General features: G+C 39.8%; 1 protein-coding gene across 11 annotated transcripts in view; it reads left to right on the top strand.

The window, feature by feature from the left end:
• Positions 1 to 22,228, top strand: part of LOC112571753 — a 28,977-nt gene that overhangs the window by 2,452 nt on the left and 4,297 nt on the right. For 3 of the 11 annotated variants that reach the window (XM_025251019.1, XM_025251018.1, XM_025251021.1), the window contains 8 exons: positions 11,963 to 12,267; positions 13,145 to 13,239; positions 13,761 to 14,070; positions 14,918 to 15,049; positions 15,221 to 15,281; positions 15,760 to 15,953; positions 16,421 to 16,583; positions 17,206 to 21,782. In XM_025251019.1, the coding sequence (XP_025106804.1) occupies positions 11,999 to 12,267; positions 13,145 to 13,239; positions 13,761 to 14,070; positions 14,918 to 15,049; positions 15,221 to 15,281; positions 15,760 to 15,953; positions 16,421 to 16,556 (1,197 nt within the window). In that variant the 5' untranslated portion in view covers positions 11,963 to 11,998 and the 3' untranslated portion in view covers positions 16,557 to 16,583; positions 17,206 to 21,782. Of the gene's footprint in view, positions 1 to 1,055; positions 1,373 to 1,442; positions 2,186 to 11,962; positions 12,268 to 13,144; positions 13,240 to 13,760; positions 14,071 to 14,917; positions 15,050 to 15,220; positions 15,282 to 15,759; positions 15,954 to 16,420; positions 16,584 to 17,205; positions 22,130 to 22,228 lie in introns of those variants that run through there. The other 8 variants (XM_025251014.1, XM_025251016.1, XM_025251020.1 and 5 more) reach the window with 8 other exon arrangements.

Here is a 22,228-nt window from a genome sequence, read left to right as displayed (position 1 = left end):
ACTCTTCCTGATTATGTTGTCAGATTCTGTAATTACATTTTAATTTATTGTATTTTATTTTAGTCAAATTAGAGAAGAACTGTAACACAGCAATTAAGTAACTGCACTTTATGGTCTCTTCCTGCGGAAACTATCGCTCACTAAAAGGAAATGTGTAATTGCGAAGACTATTCCTCACTAAGGGAAACTAAAATTTGTTGTCTGGTTGTTCGGGATCAAAAGCTGCCGATATTCTTTTGTAACAGTTAGAGTCATTTACCCCTTCCCAAATATATATAATATAATATAATATAATATAATATAATATAATATAATATAATATAATATAATATTTACCTCCATTACATTGCTATGTCACCCTGCAACATTTTAAAGTCCTTTTTACCTTTTTTTTTTTATCATGTCTATGGTTTGGTTTTCATCCTTAAATGTTTTTTTATGCATTCATACATGCGCGCACTCACACATCGTCCCATCCCTTGCTGTGCAATACTTGGAAAAAAAATGTGGTGCTACACTGGGGTTCGCCATTCTACAGATACTAAAGAAATGCAAGAAATATTTTGGGAGTATACCGGTGTTTTCAAATCTTTTAAAAGCACTGTCATTCTTATTGCAGTGTGTTATTGTTGTGTGTAGTGAACGGAGCAACGCACGCGCACACACACACACTATACACGGGTGGACGCTCGGGGCTGATAAAGCAGGTGTACTAGTAAAGACTGGGAGTTGAGCGTGTGTTCCTTTTGTATCTTTAAATTCACTTTGATTGTCAGACCAGTCGATACTTTTAGCAGCGTCTTAAAATGTGTTTTGTTTTTTTTTAAATATAACTACAGAAAAATAATTTCTATCATTCTTCTTCTTTTGATAAAGGGAGTTCTTTCATGTCTTCATGTAGATAATAGTAGAAGGCCCGCAAGCGTTTGAAAGTGGTTGGTTGTACTATTGGATGTCATAAGGTAGGTTTTGCTTTTGAAAGTATAGAGCCGGTCTGTGGGGTGCCAATAGTTCCAATGTTTGCACTTTTTGTTTATGAGTCAAGCACAAAGTGTTTTTGTGGACCGTAGGACCGGAAAGTTGAGTACTTAATAATACCACTTTAGAATAACACAGGATACTACTTCAAAATACTTTATACTACTTCAGAATAAAACTTCAAAATGATAATTTAAAATACAAACTAAAAGGGGCTTTCGCTATTGCTGTCACTTTGGCATGCTGTGATTTATCCTCTACTTGTAAAGCATTCTTTCGCTGGATGCTGACTGTGCAGCCCGGGCAGGGTGAGGGGATGGACAAGATAGTCACGTGGACAATACCTTGTGAATCCATGGATCAAAGAACAGGATAAAGAGACAATTGAGAGAAGGTAAAGTGTGTATGCGGGAAAGTTTGGTGGGGGGGGGGGAGAGAGATTTCGAGTAAGAGCACCAATATTAATAAACAGGTCGAGGATGGGTACACATCCCGCTCACCCATTCTTCCGCCGGTAGATCATACCTTTGTAATCTCATGATCAAAAACTTGATTTTTCAGCAAAGACAAATAAGAGGAAAGAACAAGATTATTCCAACAACAGACAAAACTGCTCAGAGCAGAAGGGATACATAGTTATGTATGACCCAACCAATATAAATCTTAAGCAGAAAGTCAAGACCATAGCTAGAAGCATAATATGTGAAAGGAAACAAACAGTATTTTCGTAGGGAAACCCATTGGTAGCAGGTACTGTAACATGTTAGCTAACACGGGATTGACAAGTAAAAAGATTCCCTAGGAGTTTACAAACAGTACAGTTTTTATTTTACAGTGCATATATCCATGACAACGATCTTGGGTCTTTCCACACTACGGCTCCCTTCTAGGTCAGAGATGTTTCCAGATCCCCGTGAAATGACCTCCTCTTCTTACCCCACCCTCACCCCTTGCTCCTACTTCCTTGATACAAAATGCTACATGCCTAGGACATAACAAATCAGTCCAACAGGCAGACATCATGGTTTCCCTTTCTTGTCCAGACATTCTGGGTTTTAGGAAATGGACTGAGGACTTCAGGACGGAGAACGTCTCGACTTGCCAACGCCAAAGACTGTGGACTTCTGTGGACTTGTGGCTCCGGGTCCGACTTTAGTCCTGAGCCTGGGGACATATGTTGGACACACTGCCATGCTGCCTGTAAGCTGTAAGCTGTGCAGTTGTACTATGACATCCCAGTTTAAAGTTCACTGGGGAATGGAGGGGGAGATGTGTTACTGCGTGGCATCAGACACTACACTTGCGCGGTTCACTGACTTACTCTTTGTGCTGAAAGTTTACCTAAAACACTCGCGCGAGCACACACCCACACACACACACAAATCTACTTTTGCCATCATATGCTTTGTCGTAGCCTCTTATATCTGTTTGTTTTTAAACTGTGACATCCTAGTGTTCCTTTTAAAATTTAACTGCATGTTCCAAAAGTGGTTTTTTAAAGCTCTTTGTCTGTTGTCAGTGCATGTTGGTGTGGGTGTCCCTCTTAACCCCATCTCACTCTGTAAGCTGTTGCAGGCATAGAATCCTTGGTGACCTGTGTTCGCCGGTGTGTAGTTAAAATATTGCGCAAAATCTAGCCCTATCATAACTTATTCTGCTTCCGGTTTGTAACCGGACTCTGGTTCCTGATCTTGTTGCAAACGCCATCATCCTATCAGGAATAGGTGGGTGGTGATACTTCCATCGCCTTTTTCTGTTTGTGACTGCGACAACAATATTAGTTTAACTGTTGAGCCTTGCTAAAATTACACTCACTTTGAACGTGCGCGTGTGTGTGTGTGTGTGTTTGTGTTTTCATTAGTAATTATTATTGAGAGTGGGGGCGAGTTCTATAGGCCCACGCGGTCCCCTTTATCCTCTTAGTTGTACAGTCGCGTCCATACATCTTGTCCACGGTTTCCTTCGATCAGTCCTCTTTTGTAGTATTGCAGAGATATTACAGTCTATTCTCTTAACACGCGTATTGCAGTCTGCATTTGAATAGATACTGTAACACCAATTTTGAAGTGCATTGTGTAAGTGTTACAGTTTTGCATCTGTTCTCCAACACAATATTGCAGTCTATTTTATGGCACAAATATTGCAGTCTATTTTCTGGCACAAAAATTGCAGTCTACTCTCTATCACAAGTATTGCAGTCTATTCTCTATCTCAAGTACTGGGGTCTTTCCTCTAGCCGTCTATTCTCTGCCATGTATTGCAGTCAGACTGGTATTTGATGACACTGATGTTACTGCCCGCTGTGACACTATCTACAGTTACACTGCTGTGACACTCAAACTTCGTTGACACTGGAGCACACAGTCTTGTCAGCGACACCAGTGTCAAAGCCAGTTGTTTTAAACCGATGCTGTGACACTTTGTGATGGAGGTGACACTGGTGTGACAGAGTTTTCTCTGTCACGAGCACTGCCTTAGCCACAGACACTGACAGAGACTGAAAAAATCTGTCGTCCTTTTTATTTTAGCGAATGATGCTGAAAACATTTTGAGCTTTGTGGTCTGAAATAAATATGAAATGCAGTGGGGTGAGATGATTTTGCACTCTCTGTGTAATGATCTTAGATAAGCTTACTACATGTAGCTCCAGTACAACACGCGGAAGCCCTTGTCAAGAGGGTGTGGGGTGTGAGGAGGATGCGAATTGCACTTTAGCCAATTAAAAAAAAATGAATAAGTGTAACGAGCACATTGTGCCACGAGGGTGCAAGGACTTCACGAAGATTGCTAAATCACTAAAGGTTTTGTCTAACAGGGAGTTGGGTGGGGCTACCAAGTTCATCTTAAATCTTTCCTTTCAAATGCAGAGGAATTAGCAGTGTCAGTAAATAACTTCCAGTTAAAATGTCGAAGGCTGTGCAGTGAAGTTGAAGGATATTGTGTCGTCTTGGAACTTGTTGCAAATGGTGAATACATTTATTTGTAAGGGGAGAGAAGGGTGCTAGGCACCCCTCCACTCCACCCCACTACCACCACCAACAACAATTTAGATGGGATCTGAAAATCCCTGGCATTGTAAGAGTATAAAAATCTTAAAAAGAAAATAGGTTCAGGGTGTAAATGTATACGTGAAACCAAAGTTAAGGTGAATCAGAAAAGTACTTATTTATTTTGAGAAAGACGGTATACCAATAGGTAGGAGTATGAGGAAGATGAAGAAAATTTTTGTTTGTGTGTTTGTGTGTTTGTTTGTTTGTTTGTTTGTTTGTTTGTTTGTTTGTTTGTTTGTTTGTTTTTTCTGGAGGCAGAAAGTGGTCGTTTTTCAGTAAGATCAGTTAGTTGTGCACTTGAATCAGAAAAATAAATAGTTCAGTCTCCGTAAGACAAAGTAACTAGTCTGGTTACCGAGTAGGCTCGTCACTAAGACGTTTTCTTGCGACGATAACATCGAGGCGATGTCTGTCGGTATCATAACATCGTGTGATCGGTTCTTTATTTCTTTGTCCACACCCAGCAGTAGTATTGGTGAGCACTGCTCAGTGTCTGCGGAAGGTGTTCCAGACCGGAGGTGGAAGGGAGTGTTCTGCCGAGTGCTTATCAACACATCCGTCTTAGCTGCGATAAATAAAGGCACTTCGTAATAAAGGTTTGGAGATGGGGAGACTGGGGGTTAAGTCGCACCTTTAAAGAGGATCAGGAGTAAGACAGTCGTTTATCCTCTACTCCAGTTACTTCCCTCAGTATTGCCCACAGCTAATTCCTTCCGTGTCGCTTTTATGTAAGGAGGTCATGTCCTATGCAGGTGTTGCTCGGTTCCTTCACATGTGTATTTATGGCTCTTTCGGTTTTTATTTTGCTCTTGTTGCTGCAGCTTACTTTTCTTTGTTTCTTCTTTTTTTGTCTTTTCTTTTTTTTTTTTTTTTTGGTAGAACTGGAAAACTTGTTTCGTTCAGTTACTTGTTTGGTTCAGTTGTACAATTTCTTCGTTAGGAAAACAAATTTTTATATATAAAAAAAAAGTTTCGTAGCAAAGTGTATTTTTTTGATAAAAGGAATTGATTGCAAAATTCTACAGAGAATACCGACTGACACATTAATGGTCAGTTGTCTGAACTGTCGGGATACGTGCAACAGGTGTTTTTTGTTTCTCTTTTGTCCGAGCGCATTGACTTCATTATCATGATGGGAAAAGCGCTTTAGTTATTATTGCTGTTGTTGTTTTATGTCATTGTGACTAGATAATAAACTTTCATCGCCACATATTCATAGATTTGTTAGGTGGGTTCAATGCATCAACAAAATGTATGAACTGGTGTTGTGATTTCACGATATGTAGGGAACCTTACTTTTAGGAGCTTTGTTTGTTTTCGTTTTTCTGCGGTAACAAGAAGTCACTGAAAAATGTCTCAGGTTTGGAAATGTTTATAAAATGTTTGGGCTTCAGGGATGAGGGATGGCTGTTTGTGCTGCTGATGGCTCGCTATTTCAGGTTTAAACATGTTGAAATCCAGAAACTCTAACAAATAACAATCTTGTTCTTTCTCTGAACCGATAGGAAGTTGTCAGGAAGAATCGACAACTTACGAGCATTAGATAATGAATAACCTGGGGGCCATTGGCTGATTATGAAAGAATATGGCGGGGAAGCATCGAGACCTGATTTTGACTCTTGACGGTTCCATTCCCGCTGTTTCGCGGCATATTCTCCCTTGTTTGACCCAGCTGTTCAATGTGTGAATCTGTCTTAGATATAGTAGATGGTCGAGGAAGGTAATGAAGTACCAAAAAAAAAAAAAACAGCTCGCCACGAGAAATGGCAGGCCTCCAACATCTCACTCCCCCAAAACCAAAATGTTGCTGGGTTGCCAAAAGAATATGGCAACCTAACAGCTCAGACTGGCATCTCTTTATCATCTTCCAGTGTTCTTCAATTTTCCTGAACTAACTTTCTTGATCCAGATAGGTAAGTGAAGTAAGTACAGAGATAAGCAAAATAATGAAATCTGCATTCCATCCTAAATTAAAGTAGTTTTTTTTAACTGACTTATCACGTGGGCAGTTTTCTATTTTACCTCTTGCTGAATTCCTGTTTTAACTTTTATTTGTCTTTGAATGTATCACCTTTGAATAATAATGATAGTCGTAAGAAAAACTAGTTTTCATCGTAGACATTAACTTTGTTTCTGATATGGGAATGTGGAAGTATACAAAAGGAATCCGTTGAAAATATAACTTTCATCAATCACTCCATTGCTGAAAGTATTTGCATTTAAGTACAACAAACCTTTGGTTCAGATTTGTTAGGCTTTAAACTATAAACGGATATTCTTCGCCTCTGTGTGTGTGTGTTTAGATGATAACAAAATTCAAGAGAAGGAAACCTGAGTGAGCACATCTCTGGTGGGCTTTCTGTATTTCAGACAAGTGCACTAAAGCAGTGGACTCCAAGATGAGTCGCTTGTTGCATGCATGGCGCTGGACGGGTGGGAAGAGGTAGGGGCGAGGGCTTGTCATCACAATATTTTTTGTAGCATGCACATGATCGCTTTCATGTGCCCACGCATGAACACACACACCCACACTCACACACGCACAAGCAGGCTAAACCCTCGTCTGTCGAGTATTCCAGCTCACTAGTGCGTGAAAATACGTGAGACATCAGGCGACCGACTTTAAGTACACGTGTGCTTAGGGGATTTTTTTTCTTGAGAAAAAGGATTATACTTGAGAAAGGGTGCATGGCGTGCTTACTGTGAGTCTCGTGTAATTTAAATAACTGTCACATACGACCTACGTCACACAATATCCACTGAGAATATTTCATTGGGTATATAGGTATTTTGTAGTAGCATTTTCTCCACATTAAATTGACGAAGTTTGTTGAGGGTTAAAGAAATATGGTTGTTGGATTTTTTTTATAGATGTCACATTCTTTTCAGTTTTAATGTTAGGAGGGAGAAGGACAAGACGTCACCTGTAGTATATCGAAGAATGAATCACTGGGAGTAGGCAGTTGGTGGCGGGGATGGGGTTATGTCGTTAACTGTATATTTGGTTAAGAATGTTCTCATCATTTGAGACGAAACGTTCTGTCTTCTTTCCTGTCGCTTAACTGTGTCAAGATACTGTGATACAAGATACTGTGTCAAGATACTGTGATAGCTTTTAAAATCTGCGATGTGACCTTAGCAGTCTTTTGTTTTAATCACAGTCAGGGTCAAACGTACCATGTGAATTGTCTATACCATGCACAGAAAGAGGTCTACATAGTAAAGTCACATTATGCCTCATTAATATACACTTCCGGTTCCGGTTGAGGCATTCTCGACATCACCACATCCATGCACTATCCTGACCTCGGAGTTGATCATCTCTGGCGAGGGTGATGTTTGTAGTCGTGTATCTAGAGAACGGAAAGAGAGGGGGGAATGGAGTATTCACCTAACCCTAGAGGGAGGAACAGTATCTTGTAATGAGCGTTATCCAACCACTAAAACATATTTTTGTAACCCCACTAGTCTTTTAGGGTGTTTAGCAACTTTGCTGATTGCAGCAGCAAGGGAGGGAAATCTAAGAGTGACTGATCGGTCGTCGTTGCTGTTACTGTTGTTGATCAGCTGTGAAGAAGTATTTAGTTTTTACATAAATTCTTTTGCGTCCGTTTTGAACTGCCAGTGTCATCACCCCTATCACTACTACTACTAATCATCATCAGTGGTTACAACTCGGCAGCATTGCAGGGTCAAACGTCTGTTGACGGGGTCACTGGCCAAAGGTGTGCAATAAAACATAATGTGCAGCTGGGTGAGAAGGACTTATTACCTTACACATAATGTGCTTCAGGTCATACCTGGTACCATACCTACCTTACGTCATACCTCACCTGGCGTCTGTTGCGTCCTTATGCATTCTTTCCCTAGCCCCACACCCCACACCCCACACCCCACACCCTACACGCCCCCGGGTTCTTCGACAGGCGAAAGCTGATAGCAAGGTAAGAGGACAGATAGCGGCTGGGGTGGGGAGTGGATGAGACAGACGAGGACCGTGAAGACGCAGTTACCGGCCCGCGTGGTTAGACGCTAATCCCAGTTTAGCAAGTGGGAAGTTGCTTTTACCCTCTGACCTCGCCAACGTGTGGCTTTCTCGGTGTGTGTGTGCGCGCGGATTATGTCCCCTGCTCGCAAAGCAGTTTATTAGATCTCATAGTCGACGTACGACACGTCACATCCCAGACTCAACTTCTGCAGCTGGGCTCTGTAGCTCCCTGAGGTCTCATCGTACACTGGTCCCATGGGGCACATCAACTTTCTTCTATGTGATACTCGCACTCATAAAACGTCACGACAAACCAACTGTCATCTTCAATACTCCCAACCATCATGCGTCACAACTCTCCTGGCGCAGCTCCCTTGTATATGTTACTCCTGTACAGCAAACGTCACACTGCGCTTGTTCAAAGTCTCTGTCGACGTTTGGTGTTATGTCACACTGCTTTTACCTTTGTGTGAAGTCTCCGACACTCTACCTGAATCTCACAGATTCTGTACATCACGTCATACATCACACGACGTTTGTACATTACGTCATACCTCACAGGACGTCTGTACATCACATCATACTTCTCGCGTCTGTACATCACGTGATATTTCAGTCTGTACTTCACGTATCTGTACATCACGTCATATTTCACACGTCGTACCTCGCGTCTGTACATCACCACGTCATACCTCGCGTCTGTACATCACCACGTCATACCTCAAGCGTCTGTACATCACCACGTCATACCTCACGCGTCTGTACATCATCACGTCATACCTCACGCGTTTGTACATCACCACGTCATACCTCACGCGTCTGTACATCACCACGTCATACCTCACGCGTCTGTACATCACCACGTCATACCTCACGCGTCTGTACATCACCACGTCATACCTCACGCGTCTGTACATCACGTCATTCCTCACGCGTCTGTACATCATCACGTCATACCTCACGCGTCTGTACATCATCACGCCATTCCTCACGCGTCTGTACATCACACACGTCATACCTCACGCGTCTGTACATCATCACACACGTCATTCCTCACGCGTCTGTACATCACCACGTCATACCTCTCGCGTCTGTACATCACCACGTCATACCTCGCACAGCTTCCATACACCTTGTCATGTATTAGACAAACTTCTTTATCTCACATTAAAAAAACTCGTATAGCTTTCATATGTCATGATTTGTCTTCCAAAAATAGAACTTTTCTTGTCGTTTGGTGTTTTAACAGCGGCGTCATGGCTACCATTCACTCTGTCTCCAGGTACAATTTATGCAGGGTAGTCGCTCTGTCATTATGATTTGAATAGATGGGTGCTTTGTAGTATTCATGTGGTTTTGTTTTGTTTTTTTTTTTTTATTAATGAGGAAATCTGGGGTGTACAATTTCCGCATGGCTCAACAATACTGTCACTCAATAAACAATGAAAACTTTCTTCCCGTTTCCTGCTTCCTCTAATTTATAATGACGGTCATCCTGCACTAAAAAAAACATCGTAAAAGAAAAGTTTTCTGCTTTAAAATAGATGTACATTATGATCAGGAACACACACTCTCTCTTTTTTAAGACTCGTTTGGCAAAGAGTAGATTGTTTAAAATTCTGGAAACCAATTTTATATTTTGAATTATTTTCTCTTTTAATTAAAAAAAAAAGACTTTGTTGTCAACATTATTTTAAAAAAGTCTGAAATTGTCGTAGGTGTAGTCTACCTGAAAAATAAATTGAAAGAATTTGATTTTTATAATTTACAATTTTAATAGAGCGTTTGTGGTTTGACTCTTGAGTTGTATAACGGGAATGGTGGTTTTGGGGTTTTATTATTATTATTATTATTTATCAGTATTTATCTAGCTTTGATTACTTTTTGTCTGCTTTTTTCTTGGAGTAGTTACTCTTCGCAAAGATAATTATTGCTAGTGAGTCCCACCGTGTGTCCACGCTCTCTGGTGACTGCTTGTCGTCGTGTCGATCACGGACCACTTGTCCGTCAAAGCCGAGGTGACAGGGATGGAGACGGGAAGTACTCGCCCAGCTCTTCTCCAGGCCCCGCCCCAGTTCCGCCCACTGAGATGGGGCGGACCGCTAAGCCAGGGGCTGGCTCGTGACACGTCATCAATCAGTAGCCACGTGGGTGTAACTGACGGTGGAGGTGGGGGGCGTGAGTAAAGGGGAAGGATGCAGACAGAGAGCGAGCGTTGACCGTTGATTGTAGTGACCCTGACGGTTGGTCCTCCTGCGGACAGGGAACTGGAATCCTTTTCCACCCTTCGCTCTAACCTACCGGACAGTTTGGGAATAATTTGGGATTTTTTGGTCTTTTTTCTTTTTTTTTCTTTCTTTTTTTTTTTTTCTTCCAAAGAACTGAACCGATCTGAATAATTAATGACTAGAGTTATGCTCGCTTCAAAGAGGCAGTGTGTGCAATTTTAAAAGTTCATAACAAAAAATGTATCAAAGCATCAACTGTATGTTTGTACACAAATTAAGAACACAATTTTAAAATAAACCGTGCTTTTGTCGATTACGGCGAAAGATGCCAAAGAAAAAAAAAGCGAAGCAGGCATTTAGTGACTTTGTCCCCCGCCCCTCTTTAAACAAGGTACAAAACGAACGAACGCATACAAAAATATTATTTTCTTTAGTATTAGTTTTAATATTTTTTTATCTTTGTTTAACTGGAGAATTTCAGACCCAGGAAAAGTGCTGAATATCTTTCAAAAAATGCAGTGGTTGCTTGGTAAACATCTCCTTTCCTTTTTCACTGGTGCTGACAAGTCAGGATTTCCTCACTGGCACCGATGGGTGTCTGGTAACGAAGAAGAAGCACCAGGCAGAAGGGTGCCGCAGTGAGTGGTTCACCTTGTCTAGGATACGGCGTCTGCCCTGGTAAATCAGCTAACCGGTGTAAAACATGTGAGGAAGTTTTCAGAGGGAGAATGGGATGTCACAGGCTACGGCCTTCTTCAAACATCAACAAATGTGTAACTATGGTTGGCGAATGTTTACCTGATGGTCACAGAGACAAACAAGTTTGCCAAACATTGTCACCCTGGGCAATATGAGTCTTGTTAAAGATGTCCCTGAGTTGCACCCATCCACCTTAACAACGACACAGTTGGACACCTCTGTATCCAGGTGACAGGGCTTCTCATCCCTAAAATGTAAGGGGTTAAATGCAACCCTGAGATAATTTTTTCCCTTTTTTTTGTGGGGGGTGGGGTGTGTGTGGAGATTTCAAGTCAGTTTAAATTGTTTTATATATTTTTAGACTTCTGCATAAATTTACAGGGAAGGGGATTGGTGTCAGTGACTAGCAGTAGAAGTACACCTCAAGGCACGTGTACTAATATTGTAATCTTGATCCTTGCTGTTCAGAAGTTGTTTTAATTATCATCGCCATGCTTTATGCACAGAAAATTGTCACAGACCTAATAACGTAAATCGTTTTTCGGTTTTCTTGCCTCAAACTAACTACACAGTGTCTTTGTTTTGTGGCCTCCGATGTTGTCAGACCCCTCAACCCGCTTTATTTATACCCGACGTCGATTCGTGTTCGTTCCGACTTCCTTGGCAACTTTTCTGCACGTGATTCGGAGCACGTTTACGTGATTTACGCTACTACGTGATGGGAAACAGTCACATTAGATTGCCCATGTATGATACCTGCATATCTGTGGCACTGTTGGGATTAGAAATTTGTAACGAACGTTTTAAATAATTATTTTTGCTTCATTTGTTTTGCTTTGTTTATACTGTATTTTGTTTATTTTATTTTACTCTATTTCTTGTTTATTTATGTTATTTTTTGAAGTCATTAATGTTCGTACATCTGTTAGTCTTTCAAAGTGCATGCATTTTCTTGTTTGCGGATCTGAAAGGTCCGTTGTGCTGCTGTAGTAACTAATAACGGTTCTCCGTGGCCACAGGATGACGCGTCGTGGGCAGCGAACACAGCGGCAGAGATGCCCACGCAGATGCCCCTCGTCGTGCCCCCGATGGTGCTGCAGTCGCCCCCTGCTGGCGAGGGCAAGCGACGGCACCTCAAGTCCCGGCGGATGATCGAGTACGAGAAGGAGAAAGACCGGGCTGCCCCACAGAAGCAGCGGATGTGCCCCCACCCCGGGTGCAAAAAGCTCTTCTCTAGCGCTCCTGGACTCCGCTACCACGTCAAGACCCACTCCCCCGACGCCGCAAACTTCCGCTGCGACCGCTGCCGCAGAGAGTTCAAAAGGTGCGCGCAAGGTTTTCTAGGCACGATGAACTGTAAAAGATCTTGGACCGAAGAACCCGTTCCAAAGTTGACCTTTCTTCCCCACCCCCAACCCCTCTCTCACATTTTTCAGCTTGTCTGGTTCGTCACTATGAAACTTTACTTTCTCACTTTTCAGGTTCTATTTCACTGGTTTTGCTTTTATACTTCTCGCTGGATCTTCTGATTGTGGATGTTAGGCTTTTTATTTTTGTATTTGGCTCTATCTTGTTTCCATATTTAAACAAACAAACAAATATTGTGACCAGCTTGCTACCTTTTATATATGACTAACCTAATCATTTTATGTCTTAAATTGCCAGAGAATGTGGTTGTCTGTAAGAAGGATTTATACATGTGCTGGAAAATAAGGGATGTAATACAAGCTAACACCCTTGAGAAAACATAAATGAGTTTCTGTGTCTTGTTGTATGGCTGTATAATCACAAAAGGCAAGAAATATTCAGGCACACACAAGAACCCTCCTATTCTTCCCACTTTCTGGGCTTCCAGTGCAACAATAGCTGAGTGCTTCTCACCAGACCATTGGGTGTTGGGGTCCTGGGTTTAGAACTCATCTTAGGCAGACTACTGTTTCTGAGTATGCGGCATCTGTAGTTTGTGGCTTGTTGCTTTGTGATGATATAGTTCAAGCCAGTGACTTGGTGATAAATACCAACCTTTCTCTTATTCCCTCTCACATTCAAGTGTAGACAATGGAAGTTGATCAACCACATCTTTCTAAATTTGAATTTGCTACATTTGATTAAAGAGTGGGAATCATTTATACTTTCACATGTCGGGTATATTTGCATTGCTTTGTGTATGAAAGCTGTTTATTTAAATTTATGTGTGACAGTAACAATGGCTTGAAGTATCACATTCAGCGCAGGAAGTGTCCAGAGGGTGTTGCAGCCATAACTGTGATACCAGATCAGCCAGTAATACCAATAGGTAGGAAAAGCTTTGATGAACCTTCTTAATTTATATTTTTTCATGTCTTTCATCTTCAAATCCAGGGAAATCCAATGAATTTATTACTCCATTTAAAATTGCAGAAGAATTCAAAACCCTTTGTGCCCTTTACTTGATTCTGCATCTTATTTCTTTCTTACTGTCTGTCTGTCTGTCTGTGTGTGTGTCTCTCTCTTTTTTTTTTTTCTTTTTTTTTTTTTTGTCAGATAGTGTTTTGGGGTAAGAATGTGAACATACCTTCTGTTCCTCCAGCTAGTAAAGCTAGCGAAGATTTCATCTGCAACTAGTATGCAGCAAGAACCAAGAGAAGATGGCAATACTCACCATCATACATGCTGATTTCATGACCCAGTATGTTTACAGCATGGCACAAATCCTGATGCTTTGTAGCTTCTTTGCTTCAAAAGAGATCATAATTTATTATGACTCTATTATTTTAAATTTCTGAGATTATTATGTCCTTTTGTTGAGAAAGATTGCTAATAAAAGCACTTTTCCAGGGCAAATCCCAACATTGGAGAGACGGGAAGAATCCCCAGTTTCAAATGTGCATATCAGTGAAGAAAAATATGAAGAGAATATTAGGACCAAATCTTTGCCACTTTTGCTGGACGAGCCCCAGCACAGGAAAGTGGAGACACGATGGGAAAGAACAAAAGCTACAGCGGAGGCCAAAAATAGACCACCATCATTGCAGCAGCAAACGGACTTGGGTTATCAGGACCAGCGGCTAATGCAGTTTGCAAATATCGCCACTGGTCCACAGAGCCCCTTGCTGCAGCCAAAACCAATTGACTGGGACCAGCAGAGGTAAGCCTGTGTAATCTTGGGGGGGGGGGGGCTGAATTGTTTCCCTTGCCAGTTTCTTCCTCCTTTCCTTCCCCTCTTCTCTCTTTATCCTTTCTCCCTCACTTCCGCCTCCCTTCTCTTTCTCGTTTTTCTTCAAGAAAATACCTCATTTTATGTTTCTTCCCACTGCATATCAGGAGGCCTCTGATTACATCACTTTTTTTTTCTTTTGTGCTATTGCTGCTAGTATATGACCATTATGCAGTAATAAATGACACGCCTGAATTTGTGGGTTGAATTGTACTCCTGAAGCCCAAGTTATAATTTATAATTTATTTAATGTTTGTTCCCCCAGACTGATCAAGATATCAGATAAAAGTATAAGAACAATACCTCAGTCTACATGAGGCCTTTTTTCCTTTGAATTAACAGCTTGTAATAGAGTAACAAGCAATAGAATTTTGAGCAAGGAATTGTTGATTTGGTGTTTTTCATTCTGCCAGAAAACTTCCTGGTTCAGATTTTCATTCGATAATTTGCTGCACTCCTTCCCATATAACAGATCTGCAGACCTCTTAAATACGATTTGCATTTCATGTTTTTCTTCCTCCACTTTTCTCCCATTTTCAGTATATGTCTTCAGATGCATCTGTGCAAGAATAAATACATATTTTTATGTTAATTTTCCATGAAAGTGACAAATATTAAATCTTTGACTTTTTGCTATTGTACTTTGGCTTATCAATGGGAGATTACCTTATAAACAGGTAAGACATTAGCTATCATTTTTATTACTATAGAATTTGTCCGCATTTCACTTAAAATATAAAGTTCATTTTAGTTTAATGATCTGTTTGTTAATCAACAGGGTTCCAACAGGAGAAAAGGTGGCTACACCAACTCCATCGGACCCACAGGTGTACATGAACCGCCATGCTCCAACTCCCCCCAGCCCATCTTCCACAGCCCCCAGTCCTCATATGACATCGTTAAGTCCAAGGTAAGTTTTCTCTTTGCAAGTAGAATCTTTAAACACGACCTGGTTTCTTTAGATTTTGTTTTTTGATTTTTGTATGTTTGGAATGACATCTGCCTGATCCAAAGAAAGTCACAGAAGAAATTAAGCATTCTAGAAAGGTATATAGAGCTTATGTCTTTGCCTTATTTTCAGGTCGGATCTCAGTCCATTGGACACTTCTGCTATCTATGCTCTCAGTACCATGGCCCAGCAGGTAACTGAAGATCATTTATTAAATTTCTTGCTTCTTTTTGAAGGTTTCTGACACCTCAAATTCCACTTGTGTCAGTCTCAGAGTCATTTGAAATATGCATTGAAATATCCTATTAGCTGTTGTCCGAAAAGTTGAAGTCTATTGTCAAAATTGTTTGTTTCCCCTGTTTCTCCTCATTCTTGTCTTTTGTTCTTAAGATTCATTCTTTCCTCTTTTGTTTAAAATTATCTTCCCCATGCATTCTTGTACACTTGTGCAAGAGTCATCAAATACAGAGGCTGTGAATTTTCAGTTGCTTTCAATTTTTAAATCCTCCTTTGTTGTTGTTGGTTTTGTTGGGGTTTTTTGGTGGGGTTTTTTGTGCTTTTTGTTGTTGTTGTTTTTTTTGTTGTTTGTTTTTTTTTTTGCAATGAGAGCTTAGAACTTTATCAACCACACACTCCACTTTTGACGGAGACTTTTTTTTTCAAAACTTGAGTGCAGAAGCAGTATTTGTCACGATGCCTACTTGCAGAAGAAAAGTCAAGAGGTCTCCTCTGGCAAACAGATGGCACCAAAAGGGCAACACCTTCAAGGGGATGCCAAAGGCAAGCGGCCAATGAACTCCTTCATGATGTGGTCACAAATCAAGCGGCCCGAACTGAGTCAGAAGTACCCAAAAACTGACAATAGGTACACAGGTCATCTCTTTGTCATCTTTCTTCTGTCTTCTAAAAATAACAGTATCCTAATGCATGCAAGACACATGTTCCTAGAATTCAAAAAAAGAGGAGAATCATAATTTGTTTTCATGGGTTAGGAGAGTTAGAGAAGGGTAGAAAACCACTTCTTAAGGTGACCATTTTTATTGAGCAGTGTGATAAGCAGGAGCCATAATGATCATACTCTTGATGGTGAGAAAATATCCTGATGGGAATGGAGCGACCTCCTCTCGTGTCATATAGCATTTCAGTTTGAGAGTTTATCCAGCTTAAACAAAAAAAAAAAATAAAAGCAAAACAACCAGTTAGACAATGAAGATCATCTGCCTAGACAGTCACACTTTATTTTAACAATCTGTCAGCAGCATGGTGTGAGCTGTAATATCGGCAGCATGCATTTGTTGTTTTGATGATGATTATGATGGTGATCTACAACAGGGAGATCAGCACTATGCTAAGTAAAGAGTGGAACCAGCTTGACCCAGGAAAGAAAAAGGAGTTCCAGGAGAAAGCCAAGGTTAGAGCTGCGCAGCAGAAACAGCAGCACCCTGACTGCTGGAAACGAAAGAAATAATGGTTGTGTACATGGAGATAACATCTGGTGAGGCAGTTGTACCAAGTGTTTTTCTAGCAGTCGCATTTACTTTCACCATATTGTCCTTTTACAAATTTTCTCTTCATTTTCTGCATTGGATTGTGGGGTTAGGGTGGCTGGGGGGACTTAAATCCTCTGTTTAAATACATGAAGGCCATTAAGCAGATATCCAACATATAATTGTGAATGCTAGGGGGAGGTAACTGAAAGTTTTTCTTTTAACAAGTGTTAGTTGGGTTTCTTCAATTTATTACTAATGACCATGAAGAGATTCTTCAGCATATGCAGTCACTTGTACAGATGACTTGCCCATACATTAGTGTTAACTTTTTATTGTTCAGAATTTCTTATTCACCCATGGAGTTTTTCAACAGATTGTGGTTTTGTTTTGTTTTTTAACTTTGAGGAATTAAGGAATGCTGTAAATGACTGAATTGTATTCACCGAAACAAATATAATGCAGGTAAGCAAGCTGCTAGATTGAGAAATGACTAAAGAAGAGAGCTAGAAATTGAAGGAAAAAGCATATATTTCGCTAACAATAAACTTTTCCTGTGTCATACAGCTGACAGCAACTTATTCTAGCAGAGCTCATTTTTCGTGACATTGTTTTGGTTGTTTTTTTCAGACTATACCAGTATGTGCATTATTTGGATCTCAAGCCAATGACACACTGTCATTGACACACTGCCATTTTCAAGTCTGCACAGTCCTCCATGAGGGCTGTTTCTCTGCTGCATCCGTTTGTGCTCAAACAACAAAATTTTCCATGTCAGTACAATCCTTCCTACTGTTGTCCTGTGGTGAGACTGAAAGCAGTCCTGTGCAGCTGCTTAACATTTTAGTGCTTGATCATCAGTATCAGTGACAATATCATATTTTGTATCAGGATTGCTTTACAATTCATCACTTCATCAAAGATTGGATATGTTAGTCTGTAGATGTTTTCAGCACCAGCATCAGCTATGTTATCTGCCCTTGGAGACTGGATCACATCTTAGGCATCATGCAAGGAAAGTTGAAGCATCACATGTACATAGACACAAATACAGTTGAAGATAAATACTTATTATGTTTTTTCATTCACAAAATGTAATCACAAATTCATTGTCGCCTATGCAAGTACATTTACTTCGTACATAAGCATGAAAAATGCTCTGCAGACAAAGTGATATGCACAATGCACTCAGACACACACACCGGCCCATGAATATACAGCACATTGCTGATGCTGGTCTGATCATAATTCAGTGACTGATAACACAACAATGTGAACACTTGGAGGACGCTGCATTATCAAGTAATGCCAAGACTAGTGAGTTGTTAAAGGTGCATGATATTATAGTTGTGAAAAATAAAACTTATCGTTGAGTCACAAGGTTCAGAACTATGTCCTATCAAGGATCTCTATCATTCAACAAGTACATCAAACTGGACTGTTCGTCAGAATTCCTCGTTTTAGATACCTTGGTGTAAAAACTACTCCAAAACACTGGCACCTGTGATGGGAGATAAGAACTACAAGCTACTAACACTGGTAGATATGGCGCAATGACTAATGTGGTGCTATTTTATAAAAACCGATATGAAGCTCGTCTAAAGCGGTTGGATCTATTTTCAATGATTTTAGACTTTATATTATCAAAACTTTCACCTCGAGATCATGCCCTGTTCTAGTGATAACTGCAAGGCCATGTTATTGAGGTAGTACTGACAGTTGATTGTATCCCACGCCAGGTTGGCTACTATCTTCTTTGATAGTTGAGGCTTTTACTAAGGGTTTCCTCCTCCCTGTTGCCTTTTTTGGCTTTTGGCTTGTTCTACCTGTCATTTAACTATAGCTGGAACTCTTTATTAGGTATTGCTGTCATTGGGAATTCTTTTATCCTGACCTACCTGCTGCATTGAAATTAACGAGTTTCATCTGTCTGTGCTTTTGGTCTGGAGTTTACCTTTTCCCTGATACTGTTTACTGGAGGTTTGGTTTGGGGACCATGCACATCACATGTATATGGGCTGAAACTTTTGAACATGCAAAGGTCATGAACATTGCTAAGTATATCAGGTGGTTGTGTGATGCGTTAAGTGTGTTGGAGAAGTGTCTGGATGCATGTCAGCACATTCTCAGCCCTTACTGGCTTGCACCACTCTGCTGAAAAGACAGCAGCCTGTGTTTCTGTGAAAGATCCTGTGTAGGTGAACTGGTGGGAACTGGGTGTCACTTGGCTCCAAGCAAAACTGCAAGAATTCAAAAGGTTCGGCCCCTATACATGTGATATGTCACACCCAGATCTTTATGAAACTCAAATTTTTAGAAACCCAAAGATGGACTTGTGACACTCTAAAATCCAGATTTTTTTTTTTATTTCTCACATTTAGAAATTTCATTTTAACAGCCAGTGTTTATTCACTGAACATATTTTAATATGTGAAATATTTTTAAATGGGAATAGATGTGATGCAGCAAAATTGCAGCATTTATAGTAGAAGAGTTTTAATATTAAACATTTTACTGTGTATATTAGGTTGAGTGCAAACTGTGCTGAGCTAGCGATTCTTGTTAACTACATTTCAGTGATTTATGCAGAATGAGCAAACAAAAAAAAAAAACCTTTAATTGTAGTTCACTAACTAAATATTACAAAAACCTACATAACATGTTAAATTTAAAATGTAAATTTTGAAGCTTATTTATCAACCATCAACTTTGGGATGCTACAAAGGGTCTTGCAAGAAAAAGATGACAGGTGTGTACCATGTGATATAAGGAAGTGCACGTTGAGCATTTGTTGACCGAAAATTTGTTAAAACATTTACTTAAAGTAATGATCATACAGAGAACATTACTCTTAGTTTACTAAAGAACACATTTCCTAGGAGAGGAGAAAGCTGTTGATAATTATATATAAGATCTTTAAAAGTGTGAAAGTGTAGGCAGTGTGATAAACAATGAAAATTAGATGTTAACTGATAACGCTGTTTGGATCACCTGCTTTACAAAGATGTTTGTTATGATAATGCGGTCACTGAAGAACCTATGCATTCATATGATAATGTTGTTGCTGGGTCAGCTGTTCTGGATTGTGCTTCATTCTCTTTTGAATCATCCTGCATTTTGATCCAGTTATTTCTAAGTATATTACTACACCATTGTCTGAATATGTTACTCTGCTTTAACACCTGTTACCTGATGATATGAAAACTGTTGACAGTTTTGAGTGATTATCATTTGTTTAATCTAAGTTGGTTTTTGTTTATATTTTTTGTGTTACTTTTTAATTAATGACAGTTGTAAGGACATCGTGCTTTTTTGTGTTTGACTAGAACTGTTTTAACTGACTTTAGATTTTATCTTTGTTAAATGTTTAGTTAATAAGTCATAACTCTATGTGTGGATAAATGTTTGGAAAGCAGGATTGCTAGAGAGCTAGTAAGGGTTTTAGAAAACAGGTTTTGGCTCTGCGTGACAGCTGTTAACCACAATTCAAGGTTCACGTTTATAAATCATGCTTGCCTAACTGGTAATTAGCCCACCAATATTCAGTTAGTTTTTCATCAGTGATAATTGGTTTGATACAATGAGTATCAGTGCATAGTGGCAGACCTATTACCTAGCAGGTAATCTATTTATTTAATTTTTGGCCTATGATAGCATTATAGCTACCATATGACGATGCTGCAATCAAAAACAACTACAGTATGCATTTAACATCAAAAGTATTGTAAATGCCTCTTTGATCACGATGCTTCTTTTTCACTTTGCATTTATTCTTCATCTTGGCACCATGTCAGCGATTCCTCTAAAGTTTATATGTTTTGGCTAAATCATTCTTGAATAGTAATTGGAACATGCAGCTGTATGTGCATTTGTGTCCATAACTGGGAATCACCCTTAGAAAGTAGCCTAACATTCAGTTTAGGTGGAGATCCTTTCTGCCATAAATGTACCTAAAGGTGGATTTTGTTAAGATAACTCCTGGTCAAATAATGTGTTGGGGACTGTATCTTGCAGGTCATTTGTCACATTTGATGTACAGAATCTTTGAGAGATGGTTCAGTAATTGTGTTTCCATTCCTACAATCCCTCAGCTGTACTTGTGTCCAAAGCTGAGGGATCATTTTATTCTAAATCTCTTGACATGGGTGATCATCCTGTCAAGCCTGCAAGTTTTTAAGGTCAGTCTGTGACATTTGTTTGGCCAGGGAGTTTCTCTTTTCACCAACATTTTTTCACATAACTCTGTTCTGTCTTTCAGCAAACTTCAGTTTTGCTTTTGAAGTACTATGAAATTCATTAGAGGCAAGTTCTCTGTTTTGATCTGTGAGGTCTGGTGTCCTGGTTCACATGGCTCATGCTGGCACATTAATTTTGGCACTCAAATGAGTCCTCTAAAATAAACACATTCCTTTCTTTCTGGGGACTTTTAACTAGTCACAGTTTAGCTAGTCTTGCTGTGACCAGCAAACCACTGCAAAAGAAGCAAGGTATTTATATGGTCCTCTTTGTGTCCCAGAATGCTTTGTCAACATAAATATTTTGAGCTAGCTGTGCTTATCACACCTTGGCCATGCAGTGATTAGTTAAAAATTCCTTTTAGAAAGCCTTGGTACATGCTGCAATCATCCTCTTATACAGAGTAGCATTTGTTGCCAAGAAGCAATTGTTTCACATCAGAAGACTTAAAGATGTCTAAGGTAAAGACATTTCATGACTAGCACGTTAGATGTTAAATGAGAAGAAAGACTCTCTTGTATCTAAAGTGTATCTGAAGACAAGATCATGGAGAGGGGATTACATTTTTTAAAATGTATAATGAAGAGAAGGAAAATATTCTGTTTTGTCATCGTCTTGGATTTTTTTTTAAGCCAACGGTGAGTAGCACCCAGATATATACATCTTTTAAGAAGCTAGAACAAAGCTTTTCCGTGGCATATTCAATGTGATAACATATTCGCCCTGGCCTTTTCTTGGCAAAGGTGGCAGGAGTCCTTGGTCTTATGTGATAATCCATGCAAGTAGCTTTATTTAAGTGTGTGGTTAATAAAGTTCCAAGCTCTCATTGCAAAAAAAAAAAAAAATGATTGTTTCTAACATTTAAAGAAAATTATCATTTTAGAGTACTCTGTGATTTAGTAGTCTTAGTATTTTCATTAATTTTCTGTCATGTTGTTCAAGCTGAGGTGAAAATAAATATTTACACTGTAGTATATTGTGTACCTACACATGAACGGTTGATTGGTCAATATTTGTTGACATGTGGATAATAGAGCTCTCTAAGTTTGAGCAGCAGAAGTGCTCATTGTTGAACTTTGTGTGGCAACTTGAAAAGTTGATAACTTTACTTATGAGCAGTTGAAATTGTTCAACATGTTGAGTGTGAAGCTGATAAAGGTTCTACTTTGTATTGACAGCTAGCTTGCAAAGCTCAGCTACCTACAAACATTTGTTCAGCCTCCAACATTAGATTATTTTCTCTGTGACCACTTGTTGATGCTGACTACAGTAACTTCTGTCCGCCTCCTCACCTGTCCATATGTAGAGATACTGCCAGGTTTGTTTTGGGCTTAACAACTTTAACGTTGGGCTTAACACTTTAAACTCCAGTGTCATTGACTTTTCTCATTTATTCTGAGATAACTATTTTAAGGTA

This window comes from Pomacea canaliculata, linkage group LG9 (genome assembly GCF_003073045.1).
Source record: "Pomacea canaliculata isolate SZHN2017 linkage group LG9, ASM307304v1, whole genome shotgun sequence".
Taxonomy (NCBI): Eukaryota; Metazoa; Mollusca; class Gastropoda; order Architaenioglossa; family Ampullariidae; genus Pomacea; species Pomacea canaliculata.
The sequence above is the reverse complement of the archived record's forward strand: the minus strand, read 5'-3'. Positions and strand labels throughout refer to the sequence as shown.